General features: G+C 40.1%; 1 protein-coding gene across 1 annotated transcript in view; it reads right to left on the reverse strand.

Moving 5' to 3' along the window:
• Positions 1-393: 393 nt before the first annotated feature.
• srm (spermidine synthase) overlaps positions 394-14,282 on the reverse strand; it is a 30,536-nt gene continuing 16,647 nt past the window's right edge. Inside the window, exons 5-8 of the mRNA XM_060852122.1 lie at positions 13,419-13,502; positions 12,043-12,188; positions 2,891-3,013; positions 394-840 (exon numbers count right to left, since the gene is read on the reverse strand). Coding sequence (XP_060708105.1) covers positions 826-840; positions 2,891-3,013; positions 12,043-12,188; positions 13,419-13,502 — 368 coding nt within the window. The 3' untranslated portion in view covers positions 394-825. The remainder of the gene's footprint in view (positions 841-2,890; positions 3,014-12,042; positions 12,189-13,418; positions 13,503-14,282) is intronic.

The raw sequence follows: 14,282 nt of genomic DNA on the forward strand, positions 1-14,282 counted from the left end.
AATTTAGCTGGTTTGAAAAATTTCAGTACATACAAAGGCTGCTTTGGGGTGAGGTAGATGGGAGAAGAAAGAGTCAAACTCACACATTGTATGTGTTTGCCTATCCAAAAAAAAAAGAGAATTAAAATAATGCGACAGGGAAAGTAAAAAGGTGATGCTCAAAGGAAAAACAACAATGAAAAGCAGGGGGTCAAGACGCAATTCATTCCATATTGAGTTAATTGTGATTAGCTACTTCAACACAAAAGTAGTGAATCCTACTGAAGAGAGCATTACACTTTAAACCACAAATATCCCACTTGATTTATGTCCAATCAGAAATTTGTGTCCCTTTTTTTTCTCATTATGAAAGCACTTGATGTCAAAAGTTTTCACACAAGTTCAAGTTCCAAGTATTATCTGGTTGCATTTTTATTAATATTTTCTTTAAAATTTTAACCCTTTCCAGTCTAGGGCCATCATAGATTTAAGCCTCAGCGGTCCACGCTGTCAGCCACGTGCAGTATCTAGAAATGGAGTTTATTGATTAGTCAGCTGATCTTACAAGGTCGTGAAGCCAACTCCACAAGAATTAGAGATCACCCAGGGGGAAAAAAAAATCACAGTGACTTTCTTTAAAAAGAACTGAACACATGGTCTTTTATTCCCACCAAGAGCTGCTGTTTCCTGGCTTCCTGGGCAGTTGAAGAATAATTTTCCTCGTTGTAGACAGGAAAGGGTTAATTTCAGTATAGAACATTATGAATCCATTACAAACCGATGATAGAATTTGTAAAAATGTTTTTCAGTATTGATGACATCAAACATCAGGCAATAGAGTTGGCTTTATGCATCAAGTGCCTGCAAGGTAAAAGGAAAACACATTTAATTCTCAAGCAAGAACTCAGCTTTCAAAAAACTACAAAATAAAGGAGTAAGCCTGCAGAACGTGATCCTCAAACTGCAGGAATTTTGTGCAAGGAAGTTCAGTTACCACAAAATGTTGTTTTTGGAATATAGCAGATAGCAGTCTTGATTGCAAGGATACTTCCAATTTGATATCATTTTGTTTGAAAAGGTATTGGTATAAGTTCCAGAATAATACTTACATGTTTGTAGCAATAACAGACTCAATTTAGTCATGGCAAAAGTAGCCCATCAATATTTGCATTTTTAAAAAATGTATTCATTTTATGGGATGTGGGTGTTGTTGGCTGGCATATTGTCTGTCCCTAGTTACCCTTGAGGTGGTGGTGAGCTGCCTCCTTGAGCTGCTGCAGTCCACTGGCTGAAGGTTGACTCACAATGCCATCAAGAAGGCAATTCCAGGATTTTGACCCAGTGACAGTGAAGGAACGGAGATTTATTTCCAAGTCAGGATGGTGAGTGACTTGGAGGGGAACTTGAAGATGGTGGTGCTCCCATACATCTATTGTCCTTTGTCCTTCTAGATGGAAAGCAAATCTTAGCAGGACTTATACACTTAATGGTAAGGTCCTAGGGAGTGTTACTGAACAAAGAGACCTTGGAGTGCAGGTTCATAGCTCCTTGAAAGTGGAGTCGCAGGTAGATAGGATAGTGAAGGCGGTATTTGGTAGGCTTTCCTTTATTGGTCAGAGTATTGAGTACAGGAGTTGGGAGGTCATGTTGCTACTGTACAGGACATTGGTTAGGCCACTGTTGGAATATTGCATGCAATTCTGGTCTCCTTCCTATCGGAAAGATGTTGTGAAACTTGAAAGGGTTCAAAAAAGATTTACAAGGATGTTGCCAGGTTTGGAGAATTTGAATGATAGGGAGAGGCTGAACAAGCTGGGGCTGTTTTCCCTGGAGCAGAGGCTGGGGGGTGACCTTGTAGAGGTTTACAAAATTGTGAGGGGCATGGATAGGGTAAATAGACAAAGTCTTTCCCCTGGCGTCGGGGAGTCCAGAACTAGAGGGCATAGGTTTAGGGTGAGAGGGGAAAGATATAAAAGAGACCTACAGGGCAACTTTTGCACACAGAGGATGTACGCGTATGGAATGAGCTGCCAGAGGAAGTGGTGGAGGCTGGTACAACTGCAACATTTAAGAGGCATTTGGATGTGTATATGAATAGGAAGGATTTGGAGGGATATGGGCCGGGTGCTGGCAGGTGGGATTAGATTGGGTTGGGATATCTGATCGGTATGGACGGTTTGGACCGAAGGGTCTGTTTCCATGCTGTACATCTCCATGACTCTATGATTGTAGGTATAGAAGGGGCTGTCTGAGGATCTTAGGTGAATTTCTGCAGTGCATCTTGTAGATAGTACACACTGCTGCTTCTGAGCATCGGTCGTGGAGAGAGTGAATGCTTTTGGATGTGGTGCCAATCAAGCTGCTTGTCCTGGATGGTGTCAAGCTTCTTGAGTATTGTTGGGGCTGCACCCATCCAGGCTAGTGTGAAGTATTCCATCACACTCTTGACTTGTGCCTTGGAGATGCTGAACAGGCTTTGGAGGAGCCAGGAGGTGAGTTATTCGCCACCGTATTCCTAATGTCTGACCTGCTCTTATAGCCACTATGTTTGAAGTGAGTCCAGTTCAGTCTCACATGCTGAATGCATTTCACACATGATTGAAAAACTAATGTAAAGCACCACAAAATTTTGTAAACGTGGGTGAAGACGTCTGCTTTTTAAAAAGTATTTCAAGTGGGCTATCAGAACAGGCAACAATTGAATTATTTCCTCAGTAAGGGAAAGCTACATTGGCAAAATAAGTGAAAACATGTTTGAATATAGGGTTTATCATTGCTAACCAAATCTGATGAGCTCAGTTAAGAGTCACAATAGCAGTGTACCCACAGCATGCAAAGAAACAGGAAACATTTAAACCAAATCAATCTAAACTTGAAGCTTAGCTGAACTAAGCTAATTGTGGCAGATTACCTTTCTGGCAAACTCAGGCAAAACAAATGCTGCCCGGTGCATATTTGCATTGTAATATTTCAGTTGCATTCTGTCCACTTCCTCCGCTGATAGCTGTCTCACAGGTTCACGAAAATTAGTGTCCTATAAAACATAATCCAATTATCAAACTTCCATTGAATAATGAACCCATGGTAAAACATTTTACATCAAAAAGCCAGGATATTCATCTGCATCATTTCCAATATTCAATTGCTACTCCTAATCGAATAGCCTCTGCATGCACACAACTCCACTTTCCCTGTTGGTCTGTCCAGGCAATGCACACGGAAATTATTTTCTAACATTTGTATTTCAGATCTTCAAAGTTAATAATGTTCACTGTGAAATAGGGAGTGAATGGTTAGTTGATAGGTCAGCAAATAATGTCCACTTTTATTTCCAAAATTATTAGTTCCAAATTTATCATTTATACTGGAAAACAGTACATATAATTACAATAAAATCATTACTGTCTGCAGATTTGTCTTAATGTTAGAAGGTCTGCAGAGACTAACAATATCGAAAACCACACATCGACGTTGTAAATCTGCTGACAAGTGATGCAAATGGAAATATGCATCCTCAGCTGCCAGTTTCCCACCCTCCCCGAAAATAGTTGGAGGTGATTTGCACTGTTGTTGGGACCAGTTCATAGAGTCAGATGTACAGCACAGAAAGAGACCCTATGATCCAACTCGTCATGCCGACCAGATATCCTAAACTAATCTAGTCCCATTTTCTAGCACTTAGCCCATATCCTCTAAACCCTTCCTATTCATAAACCCATTCGGATGCCTGTTAAATGCTGTAATTGTACCAGCCTCCACCACTTCCTCTGGCAGCTCACTCTATCCCTTATTTTGATGTTTGCTACCCCACACCATTTCGGCTTGTATGACTCATATCTGACTGCTCAAAATATATCAGTATAGTTTCTTGCTTCATAGATTCAGCCCCCATGTTGTGCTTTTTATTTCAGATTTATTAACTTCACACAAGCAAAATGTTAGAAAAGTCAGGAATTGTGCTCATTTGGTCTGAGCTAAGAATGGCTGTTTCACCATCAGATGCTGATATTCCACTGTCTCTACTTATTATTTTGTATTGTAAGCAGCACTAATAGCAGCAAACATTATCATTTCACTATTGCATTATGACTAATCTGTGTCAAGTCTCAATAAAGAAGGGCTTATGCCCGAAACGTCGATTCTCCTGCTCCTTTGATGCTGCCTGACCTGCTGCACTTTTCCAGCAACACATTTTTCAGCTCTGATCTCCAGCATCTGCAGTCCTCACTTTCTCCAAGTCTCAATGAGCACCAGTATCTAGCATTTATTTCACTTTATTTGAGAATTAATTATTGAACTGGTCTCAGCAACATTGGAAATCACTTCCAAGTATTTTTTTGAGGGGGTGAGGAACTGGCAGCTGAGGGTGTAGATTTCCATTTGTGTCGCTTGTCAACAATTTTTACATTGTCTACGTGGTTTTTGATTTTGTTGGCCTTTGCAGACCTTCTAATATTAGGACAAATCTGCAGACAGGGTAATGATACCATGATTTTATTGAGCTGTATGCACTGTTTTCCAGTATAAATGATAAATTTGGCACTAAGATAACTTTGGAAATAAAAATGGACATTTGCTGTTCTATCAAACTAATCATCCACTGTTTATTTCACAGTGAAGATTGTTAACTTTGAATATCTTAAGTGCAAATGTTAGAAAATAATTTATAAGTGCCTCAGATGTTGACGGCTAGCACGAGGGGACAGATCTTTAAATTGAGGGATAATCGATATAGGACAGTTGTCAGAGGTAGTTTCTTTACTCAGAAAGTAGCAAGGGCATGGAAATGCCTTGCTTGCAGCAGTAGTAGACTCGCCAACTTTAAGGGCACTTAAGTGGTCATTGGTAAAATATATGAATGATAATGAAATAGTGTAGGTTAGATGGTTTCACAGATCGGCGCAACATTGAGGGCCAAAGGGCCTGTAATGCGCTGTAATGTTCTATGCATTGCCTGGACAGACCAGCAGGGAAAGTGGCATTGTGTGCATGCAGAAGCTTTTCGGCTAAGAGTAGCGATTACTGGAAATGATGCAGATGCATATTGGGTAAGCCTGGCTTCTTGACGTAAAATATCGCAAAAGTCTATTGCAGAATGAACCCTCATGAAGGACCTATGCCCGAAACGACAATTCTTCTGCTCCTTAGAAGCTGCCTGACCTGCTGTGCTTTGCAAGCACCACAATCTCAATTCTGGTCTCCAACATCTGCAGTCCTCACTTTCTCCTTACTCAATATATATCCGCATCATTTCCAGTAATGTATTCTTTACTTTGACTAAAGAGCCCACCTCTGACATTTGCCCTATGTCTATCACCCCTCAGTTTAAAGCTATGTCCCCTTGTGCTTGCCATCACCATCCGAGGCACATGTAAACAATTTTCTAACATTTGCACTTCAGATATTCAAAGTTAACAATCTTCACTGTGAAGTAGGCTGTGGATGGTTAGTTTGATAGATTAGCAAATAATGTCCCCTTTCATTTCCAAAGTTTTCTTAATGCCAAATTTATCATTTATACTGGAGAACAGTACATATAGCTACAATAAAATCATGGTATCATTACCCTGTCTGAAGGCCTGCAGAGGCCAACAATATCGAAAATCACACAAAGACAATGTAAAATCTGCTAGCAAGCGATGAAAATGGAAATCTGCATTCAGCTGTTAGATCCCCACCTCCCACCCCCACCACTGAAAAATAAAGTACTTGGAGGTGATTTGCAATGTTGCTGAGACCAGTTCAATGTTTAATTGTCAAGCGACGCAAATGGAAATCTACACCTTCAGCTGCCAGTTCCTCCCCCCCCCCAAAAAATGCTTGGAAGTGATTTGCAATGTTGCTTAGACCAGTTCAATGGTTAATTCTCAAATAAAGCGAAATAAATGCTAGGTATTGGTGCTCATTGAGACTTGTAACAGATTAGTCATAATCCAATAGTGAAATGATAATGCCTGCTGTTATTAGTGCTGCTTACAATACAAATAATAGGTAGAGACAGTGGAATATCAGCATCTGATGGTGAAACAGCCATTCTTAGCTCAGACCAAATGAGCACAATTCCTGACAAAAGCAAAATGCTAGAAATCTGAAATGAAAAGCAAAATGTGCGGGCTGCATCTATGAAGCAAGAAACCATACTGATGTATTTTTTAAAAGTCAGAACAGTCAGTTATGAGTCATGCAAGCAGAGACAGGGCAGGGGAACAAACATCAAAACATGGAATAGAGTGGAAAACAAGAGAAATTAAACTGCAATGATCAAATGTCGGCTTTACTCAGGAGGAGGATGATGATGCAAGTACAGAATTCAAGAAGATGAACTGAGAAGTTCACGAGCAAACTGATAGAAGCAGCAAGGAGGTATCGGAGGTTTTGAATATTTAAAAGTGGACAAATTACCGGAAGAATTACAATCCAGATAGCTTGGAGAGATGAGGGAGAAAATAATACACAAATCTTTAAAATCATCTCTGGCCACAGGAAAGATGCTAGAGGACAGCTAATATTGTTTCACTTTACAAGAGGGAGGTACAGGTAGACCAAGGAATATAAACCAGCGAGCCTCAGTGATAGGGGAACTATTGGAGAAAATAGTGAAGGAGAAAACTCATCTCTATTTAGAAAGGCAAGGGTTGATTATAGTCAGCATTACTTTGTCAGAGGGTGGTCATGCCTAACAAATCGGATTGAATTTTGAGGTGGTGACCAATGAGGGTCGGGTAGTTGATGTTGTTTATTTGGATTTTAGCAAGGCTTCTGACAAGGTTCCACATGGCAAACTGATAAAGATAGAAGCTCATGGGATCCAGTTTAATTCGACAAGTTGGATCTAAAATTGGCTTATGGGCAAGAGACAAAAGGTTGGTAGTAGAAGGCCATTTCTGGAAGCAGTATCCTGTGTGCAGTGGCAAATTGTTTGTAATAATCATGAAAAGTGAGCATGAGATTGCTAAGTTAAAAATTGATTGATCACATGAACAGATCAGTGGCAGGTGGAATTTAGTCATAGAGTAACATCAGCATACAGCATAGAAAGATTCCCTTCAGCCCACCAAGTTATACCACCAAAATATCAAACTATACTCAACCCATTTACTTACACTTGGTCCACAGACTACTATGTCCTGGTATTTTAAAATGCTTGTCCAGATGTTTCTTAAATGTTGCACCTTTCCAGGGGTGCATTCTCTATTAATACCACCCTCTGGGCAAGAAGAATATTTCCCCAGATTCTCTCTAAACCACTGCTCATCTAGGAATGTCTGCCATGGGGAAGAGATTCTCAATCTACTCTGTATATGCTTTTCAATTTTGTCCATCACAATTCACATTCCCTGCTCCAATGAAAACAATCCCAGCCTATCTAGTCTCTCCTCATAATGGAGACTTTCTACCCAGCCAACATTCTGGTGAATCTCCTCTGCATCCTTTCCAATGTAATATGTACTCCCAACAGTGTGGTGAACAGAACTGCACAAAGTATTCCTAACCAATGTTCTATAAAAATTTGAAACAAGACTTCCCTGGTCCTATATTCTATGTCCTTGTTAATGAAGGCAAGCCTTCTTCACCACATTATCTACCTGTACTGACACTTTCAGGGATCTATGGACTGGTATATCGAGGTCCCTTTGTTCTTCAATATTCCCTGGGGACAGATCTTTCATGGTGTAAATCCTTCCCTTTTTAGACCACCTAAAATGCTTCACTTCAGACTCATCAGGATTAAATTCCATCTGCCTCTGCTCTGCCAATTTACTAGCTGGTCAATGTCAGACTGTAGCCCAAGACCATCTCAACGACACCGATTTTCATCTCTCTGAAAACTTACTAATTATACTTTCAACATTCACAGTTATTAATGTACATTAAAAAAAAATCAGTACTGGACCCTACGGTACACCACTGGTCACAGGCTTTCAATCACAAAGGCAATGCTACACCATTGCTCTTTGCCTTCTATTTGCAAGCCAATTTTGGATCAACCTACAAAGATGTGCAGGTTAGGTGACTTGGCCATGTTCAATTGCCGAAAGTGTTCAGGGATGTGTAGGTTAGGTGCATTAATTAGGGGTAAAATGTAAAGTAATAGGAGAATGGGTCTAGGAGGGTTACTCTTTGGAGGGTTGTGGGGACTTGTTGGGCCAAAGGGTCTGTTTCCACACTTTAGGGATTCCATCTAAAAAAGGTTCGCCAACTTGTCTGGGATCCCACAAGCTTTTACTTGTTGGATCAGCCTTCCATTGGAGACCTTGTCAAAAGGCTTTTCCAAAATCTATGTAAACATCATCAACTGCACTGTCCTCACTACATTGATTAATTTTGTCCCTCAGAACTTTTTTTGCAATAATTTCCCTACCACTGATGTCAGACTAACCGATCTATAATTACTTGGCCCATCCCTGGTGCATTGTTGAACTAAGGAAGCACGTTAGCTATCCTCCAGTAATCTGGCAGTTCACTGGTGGCCGGCAAAGTATTAAATATCTCATTCAGGGTCCCAGCAATGCCCTCCCTCGACTCCTATCTCAGTCTGGGATACATCTCATCAGGTCCAGGGATTTATGCACCTTTATGCCCACTAAAGCATCTAATACTCCTTCCTTACTAATCTTTACATGCTCAAGAACCTCACTATCCCAAATGAAATCCCCAATTATAACGTCTTTCTCCTTTGTGAATAAAGATGAGAAATATTAATTTAAAAAGACCTTATCCACATCCTTTAGATCCAGGCACAAATTGCCCCTTTGATTTCTAATAGGCTCCACCCTTTCCCTAGTAATCCTCTTGCTCTAACTATAGCAATGAAATGTGTGCAGTTTTTCTCATTTCTAAAAGTCAAAAATATTTAATGGCCCCTTGTTGCCCTCTTAATTTGTTTATTTGAGCATGCCTATACTCCTGAAGGGCCACCCATTTTTATTGTTCTGTACCTAACATATACTTCCTCCTTTTTCTCAGAGGCTCCAAAGATCCAAAGAAAAGGAATTCATGGAATGCTTACAGGATGGCTTTTTGGAACAGCTTGTCATGGAGCCCACAAGGGAACAGGCTATTCTGGACCTAGTGCTTTGCAATGAAGCAGACTCTATAAATGATCTTAAAGTAAGGGAACCTTTAGGAAGTAGCGATCATAATATGGTAGAGTTCAGTCTGGAATTTGAAAGAGAGAAGGCAAAATCAGATGTAATGGTGTTACAGTTAAATAAAGGTAATTATGAGGGCATGAGAGAGGAACTGACAAAAATAGACTGGAAGCAGAGGCTAGCGGGGAAGACAGTAGAGCAAAAATGGCAGGAGCTTGTGGGTATAATTGAGGACACTGTACAGAGGTTCATCCCCAAGAAAAGAAAGGTTATCCGGGAAGGGATAACCATGGCTGACAAAGGAAGTCAGGAAATGTAATTAAAGAAAAAGAGAGATCCTATAAAGTGGCCAAGAGCAGTGGGAAATCAGAAGATTGGGAAGGCTACAAAAACAAACAGAGGATAACAAAGAGAGTAATAAGAAAGGAGAGGATCAAATATGAAGATAGGCTAGCCAGTAATATTAGAAATGATAGTAAAAGTTTCTTTCAATACATAAGAAACAAATGACAGGCAAAAGTAGACATTGGGCCACTTCAAACTGATGCAGGAAGCCAAGTGATGGGAGATAAGCAAATAGCAAGAGAACTTAACAAGTACTTTGCGTCAGTTTTCACAGTGGAAGACATGAGTAATATCCCAACAATTAAAGGGAGTCAGGGGGCTGAGTTGAGTATGGTTGCCATTACAAAAGAGATAGTGCTAGAAAAGTTAAAAAGTCTTAAAATTGATAAATCTCCTGGCCCCGATGGGATACACCCTAGAGTTCTGAGAGAGGTGGCTGAGGAAATAGCGGAGGCATTGGTTGAGATCTTTCAAGAGTCACTGGAGTCAGGAAAGGTCCCGGATGATTGGAAGGTCGCTGTTGTAACCCCCTTGTTCAAGAAAGAATCAAGACAAAAGATGGAAAATTATAGGCCAATTAGCCTAAACTCGGTTGTTGGTAACATTCTAGAATCCATCATTAAGGATGAGGTTTTTAAATTCTTAGAAGAACAGAGTCTGATTAGAACAAGTCAACATGGATTTAGTAAGGGGAGGTCATGCCTGACAAACCTGTTGGAATTCTTTGAAGAGGTGACAAGTAGGTTAGACCAGGGAAACCCTTGTAGATGTGGTCTATCTAGACTTCCAAAAGGCCTTTGATAAGGTACCACACGGGAGGCTGCTGAGCAAGGTGAGGGCCCATGGTGTTCGAGGTGAGCTACTGGGATGGATTGAGGATTGGCTGTCTGACAGAAGGCAGAGAGTTGGGATAAAAGGTTCTTTTTCGGAATGGCAGCCAGTGACGAGCAGTGTCCCGCAGGGTTCAGTGTTGGGGCCATAGCTGTTCGCATTATATATTAATGATTTGGATGAAGGGACTGGGGGCATTCTAGCGAAGTTTGCAGATGATACGAAGTTAGGTGGACAGGCAGGTAGTACTGAGGAAGTGGGGAGGCTACAGAAGGATCTAGACAGTTTGGGAAGAGTGGTCCAGGAAATGGTTGATTGAATTCAATGTGAGCAAATGCAAGGTCTTGCACTTTGGCAAAAAGAATAAAAGCATAGACTACTTTCTAAATGGTGAGAAAATTCGTAAAGCCAAAGTACAAAGGGATCTGGGAGTGCCAGTCGAGGATTCTCTAAAGGTAAACATGCAGGTTGAGTCCGTGATTAAGAAAGTGAATGCAATGTTGTCACTTATCTCAAGAGGGTTTGGAATATAAAAGCAGCGATGTGCAACTGAGGCTTTATAAAGCTCTGGTTAGGCCCCATTTGGAGTACTGTGCCCAGTTTTGGTCCCCACACCTCAGGAAGGACATACTGGCACTGGAACGTGTCCAGCAGAGATTCACACAGATGATCCCTGGAATGGTAGGTCTAACATATGAGGAACGGCTGAGGATCCTGGGATTGTATTCATTGGAGTTTAGAAGATTAAGGGGAGACTTAATAGAGACGTACAAGATAATACATGGCTTGAAAAGGGTGGATGCTAGGAAATTGTTTCCATTAGGCGAGGAGACTAGGACCCGTGGACACAGCCTTAGGATTAGAGGGGGTCAATTCAGAACAGAAATGCGGAGACATTTCTTCAGCCAGAGAGTGGTGGGCCTGTGGAATTCATTGCCACAGGGTGCAGTGGAGGCCGGTATGCTAAATGTCTTCAAGGCAGAGATTGATAATTCCTTGAGACAACAAGAATCTAAGGCCTATGGGGAGAACGCTGGTAAGTGTAGTTGAAATGCCCATCAGCCATGATTGAATGGCAGAGTGGACTTGATGGCCCGAATGGCCTTACTTCCACTCCTGTCTTATGGTCTTAAAGTGTCATAACATTCAAGGTTATGGGCCTAGAGTGGGGAAGTGGGACCGGTGTAGGTAGCATGTAGCAGTATATTTTTGAAGGTACAGACCCAGTGAGCCAAAGGGCTTCTTTTGAACTGTATTATTCTATAATGTCTGGATCATCCCTGTAGACTGAATGCAGGCATTTGGTTTCCCCAAGCGAAAATGTTCGTCATTTAACTTTCATCCTGCTCCCTGTTGATCTGTCCTTAGCATTCTCAATAAAGCTAAATAAAAAACCTATTACATCTTTCAAGTAGGACCTTTAACATCTCCTACACAAAGATATACTACTTTTTTTCGGGAAAGATGCTGTTGAAAACGATTTTAATGATGCCATTTGCAACTCCTCTCGACCCATTTCATTGCTTTTCTCTTTTCCAACTATAGCTTTTATCATTTAATCTCTCCTGCTTCTGTAAATTAAATATGGATTTCATTTCTAAATATTTCTAGTTGCTTTGCAAGGTTATTGTCCTGAAATGTTTTCTCAATTTCTCTTCCTGCAGGTGCCACTTTACCTGCTGAGTAATTCAGCCTTTTTGCTTTTACTATCCACCCCACACACTACCTGACAGCAGATAGAACAATCTAGAATTGAACATTAGAATCGAACGTAACTGAAAGGCACTTGACTCACAGGATTTTTACTGCACAACATAAAACCAATCTGTCCACTGGGGTACGTAGGGATTGTGCTGTATGCATATTCAACTACAGGAAACAAAGATTTACAGAATCTCCGCATCTCCTTTATGAGTTCAAGGTGCAGCCACTGACATTCACCTGCAGAAATCACAATTAGATCAGGTTCAAATCTAGGTTTCCTTTAAAAACAAATTGTTAACTTGTAAAACATTTTTCTCCAACATTATCCCTTCAATTCGCACGATCTGACATCTAATAGTGCTTTAAATTCACATTAAAAGCAGAAAACTAGTTTGGCTTTGATCTATTTCTAGGTCACTGAAGCCTTTACTGAGATTAGCTATCTCAGATGAAACCTGAAACTTTTGTAATTTGTATGGCTCATTACTCATTTGAATAGTGGGTTAACTTCTAAAGCAAACACTTCAAAAAAATTATAGATGCCCAACATCTTACAGGCTTAAAATTTGAATCGCTTTTTCCATTTAAGAGATCAGGTAGTGCCTTTGGCCAAAAGATCAATCTGGCTCATTTCCTTATTTCAACAGCAATAGTATTGTTTCTGTACGAAGGAAAATTGATTCATTTCATGTTGTAGACTTTTAAATGAAAGGAACAGACATGCAAAGCATTCATATCTTCTAGTACATGCGCCACTGCAGTTTACATCTTTTAGTAATTGCATTATAAATGTATGGTGTAGGTCTTAAATCTACAACATTAGAGTTCTCAAAAACAATGTTGGCAGGGTATCTGAAAAAAGGTGTTTTCAAAATGCTGAAATTGATTAGACAAGTTATTCAGTTTATGCCATGCAAGAGGGAACAGCATGCATAAATTGTTGCTAATATTATGAAAAAAAGGGGGAATACCCAATGAACAAAATGCTAATATTATATTGCTAGTGGAGAAACTGAATAGTGGATCTGTTAAAGGGGTAATTGAACAATTGAAGATTTCCTCACAGAATAAATATTTTTTTAAAACCATAGACAGATATCTTGGCCTCTGACTTGAAGTATATTGTTAATCTAACAGCCCTAGAATTGCAGTGGTTCACAGCAGCCCATCACATTCAAGAAAATTAGTGATGGGCATTAGCCTAGCCAGCAACACCCACAATTCATGAATTAATAAATAAGAAAATGCAACAAATTAAATTTACTGCAGAAAATTGTCACATTTTGATAGGAAGAACGAGGAGAAGCAATACAAAAGGATATAATTCTAAAGGAAGGTGTAAAGGTATGTGAACAAATTGTTGAAACACAGTAGTTAATAAAACGTGTGAAATTCTGGGCTCCAAAAATTGGGCACGCTGCTCAATGTAGGAATATTCTTTGGGATCCAAGAGCAAAAAACACCTACCTTGCGCACCAAGGATTCCATCTTCATGCAGAGCATTCTTCATCAGCTGGTAGTAAGACTCCTGAAACAAACTCTCAGCAGGTCCTTGACGTTAGACAGAAAGGTAGGAGCATGGAGAGGAGCCATGGAAAAAAAAGTGGAATAGATTATAAGCAGGCTGGACTATACAAATGTAGAACTGATTTATATATTCATCCACTTCATTTTTAAATTTTCAGCTTCTGGATTTCTTCCATTTGTTTGTAAATCAGGTTACCAAATTGTTAGCAGCAGCTATGACAAGCAATTTTCTTCACAACTTGTTAAAAAAAATTAAAAATCTCGAAGTGAAAGCCCAGTAATCATGAGTATTTCAAAAATGTCTTAAGCAAATTCCACATAACTCATTCTAGCACAGTATTGCCAGTTCTTGAAAAGTGGGTTAACCAGAATAGACTGTCAAGGATAAATGCGAAACTGGGAATCACAGGTGCCATTCAGCCTGGAAGACCTGTTGAAAATAGGCTTTGCCTAGACTCATTTTACCAAGTCTCAGGAACTGTTGGCAGAAATGCAGTTGTGCCATGCAAAACCAGTTTTGTTTAGGCCACAACACGAAGACAACATTTATATGATTAACAAAATAGCTGGTCATATTCAAAGGGTTAAGTAGCGGGAAATGTGTAGCAAATTACTTTTCATTTTAAATGTGCTGTTGACCGATCAGGACCGAGAATCCATTTAACCCTGCTGAAGAACCAAAGTTAAAGAACTGTCTTCCAACTGTGATGACACCTCAGCTGAGTCAGGCCATTTGACCAATTTTACTTCACCTTCCAGGAAGGTCCAACAGTGCCCTCCTCTCTACAGTGTTCAAATGTTATC

This window comes from Hemiscyllium ocellatum, chromosome 37 (genome assembly GCF_020745735.1).
Source record: "Hemiscyllium ocellatum isolate sHemOce1 chromosome 37, sHemOce1.pat.X.cur, whole genome shotgun sequence".
Classification (NCBI taxonomy): domain Eukaryota; kingdom Metazoa; phylum Chordata; class Chondrichthyes; order Orectolobiformes; family Hemiscylliidae; genus Hemiscyllium; species Hemiscyllium ocellatum.